This window comes from Triturus cristatus, chromosome 6 (assembly GCF_964204655.1).
Source record: "Triturus cristatus chromosome 6, aTriCri1.1, whole genome shotgun sequence".
In the NCBI taxonomy this organism is placed as follows: Eukaryota; Metazoa; Chordata; class Amphibia; order Caudata; family Salamandridae; genus Triturus; species Triturus cristatus.
Window position 1 is genome coordinate 439,747,622 of NC_140589.1, and position 20,470 is coordinate 439,768,091.

Genomic DNA, 20,470 nt, shown 5'->3' on the forward strand with positions numbered 1-20,470 from the left:
ATTTGTCACTGTAAGTTTTTTGAAGCATAACCTTTGCAGGTCAAAGAGAAATAGGTCAATAATTGTTCATTATAAGTGGGTCAGCCTCAGATTTTTAGTATGAGGATTATCACCACACAGTTAAGTTGCTCTGGTACTGTCCAGGTTAAAATGGAAGCTGCTGCTGCTGTAAAATCTTTATTTCGGCATAATAGCCATAAAAGAAGAACATATATAAAATAAACCCCAAAACTAGTTATAATATTAAAAACAGTTAAAAATGTGGAAAAGAAACTGTACATCCAGATTAACGATTTATGCAGTTTTCTGTAGTACTCGTCACTAAACCACATAGCAGCCAGGAATTTTGAAACAGCGAATACAGTAGATCTCGTCACATCTGATTTGAGTATTCGGAATGCATTCATGCAATGAGCGAACCCCAGATTTTTACACAAAGGTACGAGCCAATACCTTCTAGGCTTACTATAAGCTGGGCAAAAAAATAGAACATGAAGTTCATTTTCATTATCACAATTGCAACCGGGACAATTCATTGGAGAAGAGGTAGACCACCTGGTCGTAAATGCTCTAAGCTGTAGGGTTCCATATCTCCATTGCAGATACAGTTTCTTGGCCAAAATGGGGTAGTTGTCATCTAAAAAAAGTTCAAAATTATATACATGTTTAATCTTTAAAAAAGGTTCTGTGAGAGTGCCCACCTCTTGATTATGGAGGAGAGAATCCAACTTACTATCATAAAACAATTTAGAGAGGTGTTTGCGAGAGATCGCGTTACAACTATTCAAAGGGTCGTCCCATAAGGCAGGTATGCCCAACCTACCACATTCGCTCTTAACATACATAAGCCAGGGTATTTTCCATATCTTGGGCATACATAGTATTTCTGCCAATTCCAGCCTGTAATTTGCTAACTCAGGAGTTGCCCAGAGCCTACGCCAAAACCTTAAGGGTTTGACGCCAAGCTCGTGGGCGATCGGTCTTATACCCAGTTCTAACCTCAATGGGAGGAGTGGAGTGCTGGATGGTAGGGCCAATAGTTTTCTTAGGAATTTATTTTCAGTCATGCTAATGTCAGACTTACAAACATGACCCCATAGTTCACCCCCATACATCACCGCGCCCCTGGCTTGTGTTTTATAAATCTCTAATGGTGGTCCTATTGGCTTCATGGTCGACTTGTTAGCAAGCTTTACAATGCCCCCTGCCAACTGTGCCAATTTCAGTTGGGACTTGGTTTGCTGGGGGGGCCACGTCATACTCTCATTGATAGTTACCCCTAAGTAATCAAATATCTGGACCCTCTCCAGTCTTGTAGTGCCTATTTTTGGACTGGGGCGAGTAGTCGCTGGTGGATTGAAAATCATAAATTTAGTTTTTAGTGCATTGATCTCCAATCCCCGCTCAAGGCAAAAGGACTAAAATCCGTCCAGTATGCGTTGAATCCCCATTGGGGATTTTGAGAGCAGGAGGGTGTCGTCTGCAAACATAATTGCAGGCACTCGATTTCCCGCCAGCTTTGGGGCATCAGTGTTTCGAACCGTATTCAAATGAGTGATCACTCCATTGACATAGAGGCAGAACAGGGTCGGTGCCAGAACGCACCCCTGCCTTACCCCCCTGTCAACGGAGAATCGTGTTGTCAAGGATCCATCCTTCCCGCACCTTACCCGGTCAAAATTTGCTTCATAGAGCCTCATCAAAATGTGCAGAGGATGATGCGGTATACCCAACTCATAGAGCACAGACCACAATTTCTGGAGTGGGACCAGATCGAAGGCGGCGCGTAGGTCCACAAACACCATGTAGAGGCTGCCGCCCTCCAGCGTAACCGTCTTCCAGAATAAAAGAGATAGATGGAAGATCTGATCCATGGTGGGCGTGTTTTTCCTAAATCCCGCCTGGAATGGGCTCATTACCGAATGCTCATCAATCCAATCCTGCAGATGAATTAAAATTAACCTCGCAAAGATCTTTTGCGGGACATCTATAAGGCTGATGGGCCTGCAGTTGGCTGGGAGCAGAGGAGGGCCCCTCTTAAATATAGGGACTATCTCTGCGCCCAGCCAAGTACACGGCATCTCCATGCCTCTCAGGATGGCATTGTACAAGATGCACAAATATGGGGCCCATATCCTTGGTTTGTGTCTAAATGGAAGCATTAAGTGTTAGTCTTAGGTGCCAATGGCGCTCAGTTTCACACATGGTAGTTTTAGCTGGGACAAGGGCTTCACGAAAATACACACTGATCCAGAAGGAGCGTTTAAGTATTGAAACAAATTATTTATATCACATTTCAAAAATCGTGTACAAAGTCCAAAAGAAAATCTTCCAGTAGAATGATGTGTGGTTCTTTTTCTTTTATTCAGTTAATTCATCAATGCCAGCCAACTCGACAAATAGTTAATACAATAAACAGCCAACGTGTTTCGTCCCCATCTGGGACATCATCAGGGCTGTAAAGTAAAGAATATATAATCATAATCCAAACATACATATCAAAATTATACATACCATTTTAGCAAATAAACATTAACAAGTGCGGATGGTATTAACTGAAACATAAAATTCTATTACTCTGCCTATTGAACAGTCTAAGCATCTTCGTCATAGGCCTGGCCAATTTAACAAAACCATCACATGGATCAACAGAACTCACATGAAACTTATATTTAGAACAGAGGGTTGAATCTCATTATCACTTTAAAGGGTAAGACTCCAAATAACATCTATAAACATCATCCTAATGTTCAATATATATATACAACAAGCCAGACCCTATGTTAAAAAAGAACCCAACAAAAATAAATATCCTCTAGTCTCACCTCCAACTAAATCAAATCTGTGGGTCTATATCTGACCTTGAATCTTTAATACCCTTACCAACAATCGATCACAAAAGTGAGAACTTTCTGTCAAAAAAACAAAAAACTGTAACTATCACGTATCCTAAATTCACTTGACAGACTCAACCTCGTGTAAATCTACTATACTAGTTACCTAGTGGTCATGAAATGACTGCAAAACACTTAGCTCACCTTAATTGGTGGTCGCTATCTTTCCAACATCTGAACCAGGTCACTAATCCAAAGAATCCTTCTTAGTACCCAGATCAAATACACATCTACATCCTATACCCAATTCGTGATGTCAACATAAGGAATACAAATTCATAGGTTTACATCATTATTCGCTGCAGCAAAAAAGCATCTCTCAATATATCCACCTAGATCCCCATCAGCTCACCTATTGAGTTATTATAATTAAAATGTTAGGGCTGATTCCATATTACTGCTGCTCCAATATTATACGAGCTTCTTGTAAGCAAATCTGAACGTTATGACTTCTATGGTACTCATGTCTTTAAAAGAATTCAAAATGTCTACTGCAACGAGAAAACAAAAATAATATAATATGATCAAAACCACCACCAAAAATTCTTCGCAGTCCATAAGGTCTGAAAACAACCCTCCCTCTTACCATTATGATTCAGAAGGTCACATAGTTCCTTGCTTCCAGCACGATAAATCCGGAATGCGTAGGAATTCTCGCCAAACTCGCTTTTAAATCCCCTTTTAACCAATCACAATCGTGCTTCAATGCATTACTCCTGGTCCTTCAATCACCATAATACCTTAATTAAGGGCCCACATGTTTCCTTTCCCGTCCGCTACCAGAAAATAGTTGCGCTAGTACTGCGCATGTCCATTACATATATCTGCTGTCCTACATCCTGTTTTCCTGATCGGAACACGGCGTTCCCTCTCTGGTACAGCTGTGGGTTCTGCTTCAATTGTGCTATCAGTGAAATAACTGGGTGTTGGCTTATGAGAAAGTTTTGGTAGTCGGAGATATTGTTATGGACATAGGCTGCAAAGAATTTTTGGTGGTGGTTTTGATCATATTATATTATTTTTGTTTTCTCGTTGCAGTAGACATTTTGAATTCTGGTAAAGACATGAGTACCATAGAAGTCGTAACGTTCAGATTTGCTTACAAGAAGCTCGTATAATATTGCAGCAGAACTACACATCATTCTACTGGAAGATTTTCTTTTGGACTTTGTACACGATTTTTGAAATGTGATATAACTAATTTGTTTCAATACTTAAACACTCCTTCTGGATCAGTGTGTATTTAGTGAGTAGTGGTTGGTGATGAGGGGCCACTAGAAGTTGAGCGTGATCATACTAATATTAAGAAGTTGTTGATTACTTATAGATAGCTTGCCAGTGCGCTCAGAAGATGACCCACATCGTCCTGTCCAGATTTTATTTGGCTTCATGAAAATGGCGAGTAGCTTTATTTTGTAGAGAGAGTACTTTCTCCATGAAGAGTGTATTAGTGTCTGGTGATGCGCAATGGTAGTAAATAAAGGCAAAGTAAGTGGAGAAGTAACAGATAAGATCAAGGGAGTCCCCTAGGGTATCAAGGAGGTGTATGAAATAACTAGGGTTTAAAAGAGTTCATGAGTACAAAGGTGTAGTGACATCACTATTGGATGACAAAGAAAGTCTCCTAGAAGGAACGCCCATTAAGAGATAGAGATAGCAGGGAAATGGCTTCCAGGTCCTCAAAAAAAAGCAAGTACTATAAGGCTCTGCGACAGGGTTCCACAGCTAAATGGGTATAGTCAGGTTTTAAAGGCTTTCCTCAACTTTAGTACTGTTGCTTGAAGTCTGGGTGGTTCTATTGGACTACTGGTTAGCAGCCAAAATGGGCCCTGCCTGCCACTCACTGACTTTCTTTTAATAACGTGGAGTAAGACCACCGTGGAACGTTCAGTTTAAATGCCAGTTTTAACATTAAGATGTCTATGGGTGTGTGATAGTACTTTACACAAAAACATCAAATACAAATATATAGTACAATTATTTCTTTCTGATGTTACCTGTTTTATACAAAGCTGCTGCAAAAAAAAATAAGTACTAGAACTCTGTAGGGATGTAATTATCCCAGGAAACTATATGATGTATTGGTGCTAAGAATGGATCTGTAGCATATTCAAATGTACTGTGTGTCCAGCCCCGATTTCTTGTTTTTTCTGGACCCTGTCTTTGCTGGTATTATGCCTCTGTGCACAGGGGCGTAACACAGGCCCCTGCAGCCTCCCCAGTGCAGGGGGGCCCAAGCTCCAGCGGGCCCCACCAGCACAGCACTCTGGCTGCAGAGCTCCTGATTTAGCCTGGAGGGGATCCCTAAACGTGCCTTGCAGGAAGGCCCCCTCGAGTTTCATTACGCAGGAGCACCAGGCCAGTGGCATAATATAGGCACATGTGGCACCCGCAGTGTGGTGGGGGCAAGCTCCAAAGGCTCCCTCAGCACAATACCCTGGCTGGAGAGCTCCTGATTCAGGGGCCCCCTCAAGTTTCTTTTTTTCCACTGCTCTGCAGGTATCCTACCCTGCAGACGTATCTCACCTGGAAAGGAATGTATGACATGCAGCTGTTTACCTGACTCTCTTGTCTATGTTATTTACATGTAGCATACAGATCCCCCAGTTGTACTTCGTGTGTGTATGAGTTTTGAAATTTGGAATGCAAACACTATCAAATCACACAGGAAGGTGCGATATACTATGTAACATGAGAAGTTATGGCAGGGTAGAGCACACTGGTGGAATGAAACTCGAGGGGGCCTTCCTGCAAGGCATGCTGGGGGGCCCCCTCCGGGCTCAATCAGGAGCTCTGCAGCCAGAGTGCTGTGCTGGTGGGGCCCCCTGAAGCTTGGGGGCCCCCGCACCGCAGGGGCTGTGGGGGCCTGTGTTACGCCCCTGCCGTAATGGTGTAACCACCCCCATGTACTTTGGCATGTTTAGGGAAGATTGACAAATGTAGGATAACCTGTTTATTCTTGTCTGCAGCAGGGATTCACAAAAACCCTCTTCTGTATTCTTCTAGATTCTACTACAACAATTTATAATATACATCAGGTCAATGACTGTGATTGGGTAATAAGGAAGTGTACTAATATAAACTTGGCCAGTGTATCTAAGATCCAGATCAAACTATGGTAGAGTGTACTGATATCTATGTAGTCTAAGATGCAGAATATTAAGTAAAAACCAGAGTAAATAAGAACATTTTCAGACACAGAAAGCGATAAGTACCGCAAAAATTAGAGGTCCCAAGAAGCATTGGTTTCAAATGAATATTCAATGCACGATATATGTAAGTAAAATTACTTCAAACCCGTCAGAGACGAAAGAATGTCTCCTTATTGGGTACATTCTGTAAAAGAGCAGCAGATCAGTACATTTACTAAACTGGTTCTCACACTGATAACTCGATTTTAGCCACTGATCTGAAGTCCTCTACATAACCTAAATTTGAGACATGATATGCAGCAATATTTTAGTTATAAAAGGCTCAGAGTAAACCGAGGCAGGGAGTATTGAATATATCCAGTGGCGGCCGCTCCATTAGGGCAGCGGAGCGTCCCCCCAGTACATAAAACGTGTTTTAAGCCTGTTTTATTATTGTTTTATTTTAATTCCCTGGACCCGCCCCAGGACTCTGACAAGTCTTAGGGGCGGGTCCAGGGGATGACTGCTGGTAGGGGAGTGGTGGGCACTCCCTTCATTGCAAATGAGGTGTTTGTCGGGCCGTCTCACGCCGGCCAAACCCCTCATGCTCATTAAAGCTCTCTCCAGCCTCAGCTGCGTTACTGGGGCTGGAGAGAGCAAACACAGGCTCACTAGGATCACAAGTTTCTGACACTTGTTATTTATTTATTTATTTTGGTACCCAAACCCTCCCCACCTCCCTCCTCCCTTTAGCGGCCTGGACCACTTTGGAAGGGGACAGGCCGCTACTGAATATATCCTGCATTACAAAGGGTAAGGAGAATAACTATATTTTGAAATCAATAAGCAGAACGATTTTTGATAACATTTTTGTGGTGAGGTTTGAAACTATGTGCTATGGAAACATACTAATGTATGCATCTGTTTATATTTGTGAGGAAGTTGGAAAGCTGCAAACTACAGCATGTTCTGGGGCTTGACATTGGAGGATGGATTCAAACATCGCCTTGGCACTTTCCCCCCATCCCCTGCGCTTCTAGCCATGAATGAAATGACAGTAGGTATTCTACATTCCTGGTTCAATTGTGTTAAGGAAAAGAAATGCAAAGGTTGGTGACTGTGGGACTTTATAGATGTATGCATGCATAACAATAGACATTCACAGTTATCACAAAACGTCTGACCTTTCAGTAGCTTTGAGATGTTTGTGTTACAAAAAAGTTGAATCTCTTTTTCTCTTTCAGGGACGTGTTATATCTGAAGACGAGTTCCCTTTATTTTTCATTGCTTCGTACAAATGGCCTGACTGGATACACAGTCCATTGAATCAAAACAACTGTGGTGCATCCTGGGCATTTTCTACTGCAAGTAAAGTCATAAACATTTTATACATAACACTAACTTACACATTTTAAATTCCTTTTACATGCAGTAATCAGTCTGACACCTGACAGGATAATGTGGAAATTAGGCATGGCTTTAGATGTATTAAAAGTTTTTGTTCATTAACTCTTGTTTTGCTCACACATAAGAGTCCTAGAGTAGTCTTTGGTTCCAGTAAAGTGGGTTGACTGTCTCATAGCTAGTCTCATGCAGAGGCCCCTTACCACACATCCTTAAGAATAGGAGCCTGGTACACACATATGTGTTCTGTCCAACTGCCTGCACTTTTAAATCTTAGGGATCCGCCACCCCTATGACCTTGAATCTCTTCCATCCAGGATAGTTCCCATTTACCTGAGGAAAGACCAAGCCCCTAGCTAGTCCCTCTATACTCTGCCTATCTGCTCCCCAAAGACTAACTGGACTTACATAGTGAAGTCCTTCTTATTCTTTCACCTTTTGGAACTTACTAATCTACCCATCATCACTGCTATCCCAATCATAGGAGTCAGCATATGTCGGCTACACTGCAGAGACTAGTACAACCATGCTCCTGTAGGGAGTGCTGCTAGTCTTCCCTCAAACTAGCGGTGAGCTCAGGGACCCACACTTGGTCTTTTTCATTGCAGGATCATTGGGCTAGGAGTGGGCAGTCTCTGTAGTTGTGGATGTACCCTGCGATTCCTAAGGTTGATGAGAAAGATATGATGACATAGCAGGTATTGAAATGATGACATCCTCACACAAGTAAGAGGAAACAGCTTAAATAAATAATAATAATAGGTGCCATACAAATAGCAGCACCAGTGTATGGTAGTAACACCACATCAGCAACTGTCCCTTCCATCTGCCATCCTGGAACCCCCCTCGCTACCCCATTTTCATATTCTACTACCCCAACATTACAACACTGTACCACACATCTTCCCTCTAGCAAAAAAACAACAAAATAACTATGTACATACTAATGGTCGGCACTTGCAAATACATAAAAATGTCAATATGCCACCCAATGGTTCAATGTTCACTGGGACTAATTAACCTCATTGGTACTCATCGAAGCGAACAGGAAATTTCCTCATCTTTGCCCCGTCATATTCTAGCATTACACCCAGGCTTATCAACACTTCCACTCATATCACATCCACCACCTTCTAACCCACCCACACTTCTCCTTTCCCAACATGCAACCCTTTGCCTCACCCGATTTACCTTCCCCTGCGCAACATGACACAACCACCCTTAGCATTGCACAATCTTACTTGTCGTAGATTCCACCGCCTACCATCTCCCAACTCCACAGCACTCTCCAATACTTTCCTCACCCTCAATGGTTCTGATCATTTAGCGGCACCCTTCACAACAAATCTGGGAATCTGCACTCATTCGAACTGACCAGCCTTAACCTCAGGCCTTCTGGTTTTAGGATACCGTTCCTGTACAGTACGTTCTTGTAGCTTCTCTACCCATATCCTCATATTTTGGTTAGGGGTGGGCGGAATTTGCGGAATTAACCTTCGCAAATTATCGCGAGAATGTTTAAAATTATCGCAAACAAGCAGAAATATCGCGAAGATGCGGAAGTTTTTTTCCGGCATGTTCGCGCGATTTTCTGCATGGTTGCGGGTCGCCAACTTACCCATGTGGCTGCTTGCGGGCGCGGCCATCTTGTTTTGAGTTGTTCTCGCGGTGCATGATCGCGAGAAGAAAGACGTGATCGCGCGACGCATGACGTCACTGCGGGCGCGAACTGTCGCGAGACAGCGCAAATGGCTAAAAACAATACAACATCTCATGGAGAACGCGACCGGATCAAGAAAACTTGTCGGCGAACGCAGGGATTCAGGTAAGGCGATCGCGCGCGCGCGAGAATGTATCATTTTACAGCGCGAGCAAGAAACAAATTATCGCCAAGCTGCGGAAACCGGAATTTTTGACATTTTCGCGCTCTCCGCGGAACGCAAAAATGTCAAATTATCGCAATTTCCGCGAACGGAACGAAATTTTTGCCCAGGCCTAATTTTGGTCATGATCCCCACTCCTTATTTTATAATTTCTCTTAAGTAACCAAAAGAGTATCAGATTTGTAGACAGTTTCCTTCCTCTCAACAATTCAATGGCATTTCCTCTGTCACTAAATGCAGATAAATTCTATCGACCAGCAATCTATTCTGTAAAGCCTTCTTCCATGGTAAACCAGCAACACGAGCCAACTGGATGGCCTCCTTTATCTCCCTGTTAAACCGCTCAACCTCTCCATTACCTTCTGGGTGATATCACACCGTTTTCGTGATGTTTGATACCAGACTCCGCTAAGAATCTCTGCATTTTATTGAACATCACTTGCACCCCATTCTCCGACACTAGCACTTCTGTGACACATTCCCATGCAAATACATCCTCCAAGAAAACTCAATCACCACATTTGCCGTCACATTATTCGGCATTCTTACTTCCGGCTATTTGGAATAATAATCAATTAGAAGAATTTTCCTTAGATGACAAAGTAGAAAAAGGACCCATGAAATAAACAGCTAGTTTCTGCCACAGAGCTAGGGGCAACACCATGATCGTCAAAGGTATGTTCAAAGGTTTACCCACCTTGTCACTTGTACTGTAAGTCTTGTAGTTCCGAACCCAGCAGTCCACCATGGCATCCAATCCAGGCCACCAAAAGCTTTCCTTAATTCTTCGCAGTGGCGGCTGCCAGAAACAAGGAGTGGTGAGTCAAGGGAGGGGGTGTGGTGGGGGAGTGCAGGAGGGTGAGCACAGGGGGGAGGCAGTTTAATGATGATAAAAAATTAACTTACCTGCAGCTGCCAGTCGCCTCCTGTGTCGACCCTTGGGGTTGCTTCTTCCTTCTCCCAGAACACACTGGGACTACATCATACACTCGCTGTGTAATCCCCACGCTGCTCTCATAGTATGAGAGCAGCGTTGGGATTGGCCTTAGCAGGCTGAAAAGACTTTTCGCTCAGGACAGGGCTGTTTCTCCAGCCCGGCTGTACAATACAGCTAGGTTAAAGAAACCTAAGTGCTCATGTGTGTTTGGCCAGCCTGAGACAACTGGCAAAACACAAAGGTGCACTTAGCAGTGCACAAGCACTATTCACCCCTCTCATAGCCCAACCCCTCCCCTCACTACTGCACGCTGGCTCAACCAGTAGCTGAAAAATAAAACGACTAAAGTATATTGTTTTACTTTTAAGGTGCTGGCTCTGAGCCATTGGGAAGCCGCTCCTCCGCCATGGCGGAGGAGCCGCACCTGATTCTTCTTTTAATACTTGACATACCACCATGCCCCTTCTGACCAATTTTTACAATACATTCTCGTACTCCAACTGGAGGTACAATTGTTTCTCCCCTCAATATCATCCCTTTAGACACTAAAAAGTCATCCTTCACCCCTCTCATAGCCCCAGCCCCTCCCCTCACTACTGCACGCTGGCTCAGCCAGTAACTGAAAAATAAAACAACTAAAGTATATTGTTTTACTTTTCAGGTGCTGGCTCTGACAATTCTGTCCCCCCTCAATATCATCCCTTTAGACACAGAAAATTCATCCTTCACTTTCCAAAAAATGCTACACTCTCCTCGGTACTGCCCTTCTCTTGGTCAACCACTCATCACATACCTTTCCACAGTCTCCAGAACCACATCTTTCTGCATTTGCTGTGACTACAAACTTTTAGTCAGTATTTGCTCACCTTCCCTGATATCATCTCCACCCCATACAACATCCTCATATGTAAATTCTACCTCACACTCATCATCCATCATTCCTGGCTCAATCAAATGATTATTTGGTAACCTTGATAACCCATCAGCAATGTTATCACTCTTCCCTGGAATATACTCAATCTCATAATGGAACATTTGCAATTCTGATGCTACCCTTGCCAGCCTTAGTTCAAGCTACTCCCACCTTCTGGTTTCAAAATGTTAACCAACGGTTTGTAATCAGTGCAAAGTTTGAATTTCCTTCCCCACACATACATAGGGTATTGTTCAGCTGCCCACACAGCTGCAAATAACTCTTTCTTTACAACGAATAATTCAGTTCAGATTGCGATAGAGTGCTGGAAGCAAATCCAACAATCCATGAGACATTTTTATGCTTCTGTGAAAAAACAGCCCCAATGCCATACCAAATCACCTCCACCGACAATATGCAATCAGCCTCCCATACAAATGACTCAAACATGGAACTACAGATATTTCTTTCTTAACCACATGAAAACAGTCAGACTGCTCTCCAGCCTTTTTTTTCAATAGGTTTCATAAAGGTTCCACCTTAGATGCATAGTTTTTCACAAATCGCGAATAGAATTTCTTGAGACCCAAAAATGACATTAATTGCTCCTTATTCTTGGGATCCGGTGCTGTTATGTTATGTTAGGAACATTTATAGAGTTCATGGCTGCCTCGGCAACAGGGTGTCCTAGCGCTAGATATGGCAGAGCGGTAGGGCGAGGAAGCTAGTGGTTGGAGAAGAGCCACGTCTTGATGATTTTTCTGAAGGCCCAATGGTTTTGCATGCAGCGAGCGGCACAAGGGATTGAGTTCCAAAGGGTTGGGGCAAGTGCCCTAAACGATCGCCACCTTCTTTTGACCTGAATACCCGTGGGACACAGGCCAAATACAGGTCCACAGAGTGCAGGGCTTGTGTCAGGACGTATAGGGAGCACAGCTCTCTCAGAATATGTGGACCCAGGCCATACAAGATCTTGTGTGTTGTACACAGGGTCTTAATGTAGACTCTGCTCGATGGGTAGCCAATGGAGTTGGCGTAAAAGGTCCTGATGCATGGCAGTGCTTGTAGCGCAAAAAGCGTGCATGCAGCTGCATTCTGTGCCCACTGTAGTCTTTTAGTCACTGATTTGTTGACGCCAAGAAACAAGCCATTCCAGTAGTCAGGTCGTGCCAACACAGTGGATTGGACGATCATCTGCCGAATAGGTGCGTAAAAGAGACCCTATATTGTCTTCAAGCCACGTAGAAGACCAAAACAAGAGCCGGCCATGGTCTTAGCGTGCTCCTCAAAGGAGAGAGCGCCGTCCAACAGAACTCCCAGGTTCCTGACCATGGGTTTCGGTTGGGGGGGTACCAAGGGTTGTAGGCCACCAGTGATTGCCCCATAGATGGATATCTCAGCCAACCAGGAGCACTTCTGACTTGGAGGAGTTCAGTTGAAGGCATTTATCTGCCATCCATTCAGCGATGGCCACAAGGTCATCTTGGAATTTCACCTGATCCTGGTTAGAACTACTTGAAAAGCTGAACACCAGTTGGGTGTCATCTGCGTATGATACCAACGTGATGTTCCTAGCTTTGGCCATGATGGCCAGGGGCGAATGTAAATGTTAAACAAAGTGGGACTCAGGGCAGATCTCTGGGGACCACCACAGCGTTGAGGGTGGACACAGGAGGAGAAAGGAGGAGCTGAAACCTGGAAGGACCGATCAGTCAAGAAGGATGTGAACCAAGCAAAAGCCTTGCCACCGACCCAGATCTCCTCAAGCCGGTGGAGCAGAATCTTATGGGAGACTGTGTCGAAGGATCAGAGCCGAGGTTCTGCTCTCGTCTAGGGCGCATCGTAACTGCTCTGTGACTGTCAGTAATACAGATTTGGTGCTATGTCGGTGGCAAAACCCATTTTGTGATATATCTAGAATCAAATTTGCCTCCAAATATTGGGTCAAGGTGGTGTTAACGTACAACTCCATGATTTTAGCAAGATATGGGAGCAGAGATATTGGGCGAAAGTTACCTGGCTGAGAAGCATCTAGTGTCGTTTTTTTTAGCAGGGGGATAACTTTGGCATGTTTCCAGGACTTAGGAATCGCCGCCACTGCCAGGGACCTATTAATCAGCTCCCGGCCCTCTGAAAGAAGGCAGTTATGAAGTTTTCTGAAGAGGTCTGATTTCAAGGGGTCGTCAGGAGAGTCTGATTTTACCTTGGCCGACAGGAACTCCATGTCTTTCAGGAACATGGGCAGGAAAACCTGGAGGGAGTGAGACGCAGTGTCCCCAAGTGGATTCACCTGGGAACTGGAGAGAGTATTCGCCGTGCAGAATGTACTATAAATGTGTTCCACCTTGCTGATAAAGAATTTAGCCAATGTCTCACATTGTGAATTGGAAGAAATTATGCTATTGCCAGCGGACAGTGGATTTTGCAATTCTTTCATAAGTGAAAAGTTGGTTTTAGTAGGATTGCTGCTGGTCGTGATCAAGTTGGCATAGAACATTGCTTTGGTCTTCCGGACTAATTTATGGTATGTTTTAACACCATTCCTGTAGATCATCTTTGCTATAGGATCATAGGAACTTCTCAAGGCCTGTTCTAAGATTTTGCATTTTTTTCTTTTCCACACTCAGAGACTCATCATACCATACATTCGATTGCATGCGCTTTCATCCATAGAAAGCTTCTACATGACTGAATTTTGGTCTAAGGAATTACATGACCACGGTAATCCAATTGTTGCTTCCCAAATCCACATTTCTTCATTTTCACAGAGAGATCATTTTCACTGACTGCCAACAAAACCTCATGTTTTACCTTATCATGGAAGTTCTTTCCTTTACCGAAAATCAAGATATTGTCCTGGAATACCTTATCTCCCTGTATTTCATCAAGAATTGTGGTCATTTATCTTTGAAAAACCGCTGATGCACTTGCTCATCCAAACGGCATCCTGCAACACTGGTACAGCCCTACAGGGGTAATGAAGGCAGTATAATGCTTGAACTCTCCTTCTAAATTGATTTGATGGTAAGCACTAGCTAGATCGATTTTTGAAAACCAAGTAGCTTTTTCCTATTGATGAAGTCAGTTACTGCAAGCTCAGCAGAGGGAAAATATCAAGCCATATTACCTTATTTACACCTAAGTCCGCACATAGGTTTAAAGCCCCATTAGCCTTAAGGGAAATTACAACCAGTGAAACCCAATCTGAGCTTTCCACTGGCTCAATTATCCCCTTCTCACACAAGTCCTGCAAAATACCTTTCACCTTCTCCCAATTGTCTACCGGCACATTTCTTAATTTCTGTTTCTGTTCTGTGAATAGCATCACCATGAAGAATAATTTTGTGTTTGAATTTCTTCATTCTTCCTAGTTGATCACAATAAACATCAGGGTAACTATCTTCTAAAGACCCATATCCGGTCTCACTGTTACTTTTTTCCCCACAGCTCTTTTCCTTCCTCTGCACAACATACACTCCAGGATTGCCATTGGGATCAATTTTCTTTCCAAGTTCGATAATGTGTGGGTAACCAAGAATCATAGCGCCCTTATAGGCAGCATACACCTTTCCATGCACTTTCCTAGAACCCAATTCAATATCAGCTCACATGAAACCTTGCATTGGTATCTTATGCCCTGAATAACTCCCTGGATTGGCATTCGGATCACATAACACTATGCTAGCCCATAGTTTTTTCAACAATTTTTTGTCATGATAGTACACCATTCACATGAGCCCTTCATGGTTCTCAATTGCACACCATCAATGCACACTAAACAAGTATTTAAGGGATAAGTCAGCACATAAAGAAACAACAATACATTCATTACACACTGAATGAGCTGAAGGAACTGGCAGCTGAGTGACAATGGTGTGCCCATCACTGTTGCTTAAACAAAATCTGCAAATAGACTTAAAATGCACAGTACCTTGATGTCTTCACTTTTAAAGAAACACAGAACAAGCGACCACGCAGTACTCCCTTACACGCTTAACTGTTAAATTGCATGCACTAGCACATGCACTTCAACAACCTCCTTCCAGTGCGACCTCGATGCCACAAATCCTGCACCACACATGCACAGGTAACTTCAGGGACCCTTCCCCATAGGCTTCTGCTGTGTACAAAATGCAGCCTCCAATAACACACTATGTGATGATCTCACGTGCTGCAGCACCGAAACCAGGCAAAGGCTGTCACCGAGAAATCCTCTTCCCTTGACATTACACCACGTGCAATGATTGGATGCTCCTCTGGTGACTCACACAAAGTGAGGCTTCTGCCCACTTCAGTGGGGAATACTCAGCAACATCTCTGGCAAATCTCCAAAGGTGAAGATCCCACACAGCAAAGGCTCCTTCCACAACTTAGACCGGTGAAAGCGGCAGCGCTACTTACGGATACAGCACAGCCCGACTGCATGCCACTCACCAGCAAAGTTTAATGCCGGTGCCACTCCATTCATCCTCGCTCGTCGCCGTTATTGAAATGATGAAATCCTAACACAAGTAAGATAAAACTGTTTTATTAAATAATAATAATGTTCTGTGCAAAAAGCTGCACCAGCGTACAGCAGGAACACCACATCAGCAACTGTCCTTTCCAGCCACCACCCTAGAACCACCCACGCTAACTCAAATTCCATATTCTACTACCTCAACATTCCATCACTATACCAAAGCAGTTGACACATAGTAACTTAGAAACCAGGAGAAAAGCATTTTCAATTTATTCAGAGTGGCTCTTGAACCATCTCTCTTTCTGTCCCAAAATTCAAGGAATAGGTTTAGTCGCAGCTGTTGCTCAATGTCTTATCCCAGCCAGTGTAAAGACAACTCTGCCTTTTCATTCCTGCGGCTATATCATTAACACTGCACACATGCCGAGAATGCTATCAAGTTGTCTATATGTTCATGTGCTAACTTGTTAACAGTCCCCAGGAACTGAAAACAAGGATACGTATGTGTTGCTCTGTGCTTTCCAGAATTGCTGTCTTTTTCTCCGGCACTGCTAGGCACTGCTACAGAAGTATTATAAGAGAATAATTCACTTTCCCACTCATACAGTGCTTGTTTGAACTTGTAGCTAGGCTTTTTCTATTAATGTTTGGGAAAACGGATTTTATTAAAAATTTGGATACAGTAACAAAGCATGCCCTAAAAAAGCATTTAGTTACTTTTTTAAATAACTAGAAAAAAGCAACAGATACATATATTCTAAAATGTAATAAATAAAGATTGCTAGGTAAAAAACTGAATAATCTACCACAACCTTAACATAATAAGTGTTCCCCAAGAGCAATACTATGTGGCTGATAGTCGTGACCTACTGGCTGTTTTACTTGCAAACTTAGAAAGACTGTGCACCCTTGTAAATCCGTGCATATTGACACAAGTCTGACCTCTTAATTCCCTTTAAGTGAGAGATATTTGCATAATATGTTTACATGCATTTTACGGGTTTGGGTACCCTTGGTCATTAATTGACATAAATATGTAAAGACCAAATAATGTGGCTCGGCATTGCAGCAGAGTAACCCTTAATGCAAACGTCAGCGTTTTGTTGCATTGTTCAAACCTGCACTGCATTTGCTCCCCGCTCTCTATGCCTCCCATTTTGGTTTAGGTTACTCTAGGGCTGTGTCGTCAGTGGCGGCTCCTCCACTAAGGCAGAAGAGCATCACCCACTGCTATTTTAGAAGTGTAAAAAAAAAGAAAATGATATTAACAGGACGTTATTATCATTTTATTTTTCTATGTGGGACTCGGAGCAGGTCGGGTGGGGCTTGGCTCTGTGACGCCAGAGCAGAGTGAGGAGTGGTTTGCACTCCTCTAAGTGTGCATGACGGTTTGGCTGGACCAAGAGGGCCGGCCAAACCGTCTTTGGCACATAGCATGTTCTCCGTGGGCCTGTGCTGCACAGTCCAGTGGAGACATATGTAGGCTCCAAGGCACTTCCTGAGTGGCCGAACAGGCTGCTCCGACCAATCATGATGCTCATGCAGTGTTGTGATTAGCTGGGAGAGTATGGACTCTGGGTGCTTCCAGTGCTTTCCAGTCCAGCAGATGAAGAGGATGGAAGAGAGACATGAGGCGGCGTAGCAGTGAAGACAAAGGTACGTTTATTATTGTTATTTTTGTATCCATTCCTACCCCCAGCCCCACCACCCCCGTTCTGAGGTAGCCACCACTGTGTGCCGATCAACAATGTGTTCAACAGAGCAGAGAAGGAGACTATTTGTTAACACCCACACTGGATTGATCCAGTTGAGAGCGATCGTCCTGTACCTTGCAAGATACAGCACTTACACATAGATGGCTATTTGCCTAACTGAACGTAGAGATGTAACACCTGCCCGGTCCCTCAGATCTTAAGTCCAACCATTGCCAAGACAACTGAAGACACAGCAAAAGACCCTGATTTGTTGAATGATTGAAAGATATGAAAATCCCAATGTAGTGGGGATGTCTGTCATCAAAATGGAGTTGGAGAAGAAGCAAGCAATTATGTCACATGGACAGGAGTGCGTACCTTGAAAGGTGAATTTTTATTTGTTTTTTTCCAAATGTTCAAGTGTTGCATCTTCTCTGTATGAAAAGATAACAAGGTCCCACCTGCTTATAGTTCTCCATGTAATTTAGCCCTGTAACAAAGAGAAACATTTGCACCTTTTCTGTTTTTTTGTGATGTTTTGTGATAGCACTGGGAAAAGGGCTGAACTACTGACAGAAATATTTGGCTGACATATTGTACGAGTCAGAACCACACTGTAAATTCAGAAATAACAATCGTTTACTGCTTGCATTTGAGAAGAAAGATTGCAATGTGAGTTGAGAAACTGCCTTTAGTCATTTGAAGAACTACAAAAGTTCAGCAGTTGTGAGAACAGGTGTGATGGGCAGCAGCATGAGTACAAGGATCCTGCGAAGAATGATACTGCTCATTCTGTTCAGTTCACCTAAGATGAATTGTGAAAGAGTCCTTTATACTCTTTATGTTTCATCTGAGACATAAATACTCATTGTGGGTCATCATCTGCCTGGTCAGCGGCATGGCATCCATGCTATGAGCTATAACGCTAGAAAGGAAAATAAGCGACCCATCATAGTTGTGAAGTAATACTCACCCTAAATTTCCCCCCTCTCTTGCAGTTACATTTATGCCTTTTTTAAGCTCAGTCTATATTAGCGTTTACTATGACTCAACAGTGATGATTGTGTGCTGTAGGCTTTGGGTGGGAATGAGAAAAGCCTGTTCTGCTGTCTAATGCGAATGTATGTTGTACCCATTAATCTGCATAGCTCTAGGACACCTTCAAGAGGATAACTGAGTTCATTCATTCATTCATGAGTAAAATATATATTGCTGCCGTTGTAAGCACTGCCTTCATGAGAAGATCGCTAGCAGTGGCCTCTGTGGAACAAGCCCTGCAGCAGAGAGTTATGCCCTGCCACCTTCCCTTCTGCTCCTAGGCCTGGGGGTGCATGCATGGGTGCACATGTTGTGGCACCCTGGAATTTCACCCTCGTTCCTGCACTGTGTGGCATGCATAACATGGTGCATGCAACACCATGCAGGAATGTGCTGCACTGTCATAGCAGTTGTCTGCATGTTAGACTCTCCTATGAGCCTCACAGACCACCACCTTGAGACTCCCACAGCACCTCTGTTCACCCTGGATTTAAGTTGTAATGCAGTGGGCGGGTGCACCATGGTTTGGCGGTCCTGCTGTCAGTGTGGCGGGCCGCCCGGTAGACCGTCAAACTCGCAATCAGGCCCTATGTCTTTGTCGAAGGCTCAAAACCTCTTCTACACGAGATGCTTTAACCTATGCACACTGCCAGCTCTGACAGTGCTCTGCTAAATCCTAAGGATTTGAAGTGAGGGGATTCCAGTAAAAGACTAGTGTTCTTCAACAGCATCTTCATTGCCATACACAATGAGGGATCAAAAGAATCAACTCAAAGCATCCAAAACATTTTGAACTCTCTAAACGTCTTAAAAACAAACCCTGTCCCTTAGCACCAATCAAATATTCATTTGTTCCATGTATCTATTCCAATGTGACTGGTTTGTCTAATTCATGCTGCTCTACGGAAGGAGTCACGTTGTCCAGAGATATGGACAGAAATGCTATAATATACCTATAGAGCCCTCACTAATTTCAGGGATGCCAAGAGGAAGGAGATCAGTCCACAGCAGACTCAAGCAGCTGGAAGCCAGTTAGACACAAAGCCATCAGATCTAACCAAGGCATCAGAGCGGGCCAGGCTTCTGGCCACCTATTAGCCATGTCATGGCGTCCATTCATACCATTAACAGGTGAATTAATGACATATGACAACAGAGTTTCATTTCTTTGGAGAGTTTTGCCAGGCTCCTTGAGCACCACAAAATGATCTTGTTGCACATAACACATACTTCTGTCTATGACAGAACCACTCATTTATTCAACCGATCGATATGATTTCCCTCCAGATCTTCCCGGGCCTCTCCTCCCGGCTTAGGAATGAATCGGCGCAATTCATAGGATCAGGGGAGCCTCCTACAGAAAGCAGTTAATTTTTTTGTTTTGCATTTAGAGTGCAGTGGGTTTAAGGGTTACAGTGCATGGTAGGATAGTGCAACTAGGAAACATGACAGTTAAATTTAGGATGGATAGTAAGAGAGAGTTGCCAGGCCACAGGAATTGTTTCAGTTAGATGTACAGTATGATATTGCAACTAACCAGTTGATAGTTGAGCTTGGGGTGGGAGTACAAGGAACTTCGGGGTCATAGGGGGTGTTGGGATTAGGGTGGATGGTAGGAGAGTGCAGCCAGTATATGGAATAGTTAGGGGTAAGGTTGTTTGTAGTAGAGCTTCCTGGCTCTTGAGTGTGGAGCTCAGAGTGGAATGTTTTGAAAGATTTAGGAGAATGTGGCCTGTGGAATACATGTGTGTAGTTAGTTTGGGTGGTATTTGCAATGTACTCGACACTAGCAGACGTCCATTTCATGGTTAGACAGTAATCCTTGGGCTAATCAAGTTCTGACAAACAATAAAATGCCTATGCATGCCTCTATGATAGCATGTCATTCATCAAAATAAAAGAACAGAGGACACAAATGGGGTGTTGTTATGATGTACTCACCAAATAGGGTGAGGTTGCTTTGTCTCTATGTTGAAAGAATGAGCTGTTCTTCTGGATCACGAATACATGAATACAATTCGAAGTATGGTACAATTATGGTTGAAGAGGTTTGTAGTAGCAATGAATAGCCCCTGAAAGATTAGGAAACATGTCAATGACATAAACATTTGCCT

The 20,470-nt window shown here is 43.5% G+C and overlaps 1 protein-coding gene across 2 annotated transcripts in view; it reads left to right on the top strand.

Moving 5' to 3' along the window:
• Positions 1-20,470, top strand: part of TINAG (tubulointerstitial nephritis antigen) — an 806,666-nt gene that overhangs the window by 271,444 nt on the left and 514,752 nt on the right. For both annotated transcript variants that reach the window (XM_085610863.1, XM_085610864.1), the window contains exons 4-5: positions 6,968-7,082; positions 7,270-7,393. In XM_085610863.1, coding sequence (XP_085466989.1) covers positions 6,968-7,082; positions 7,270-7,393 — 239 coding nt within the window. The remainder of the gene's footprint in view (positions 1-6,967; positions 7,083-7,269; positions 7,394-20,470) is intronic.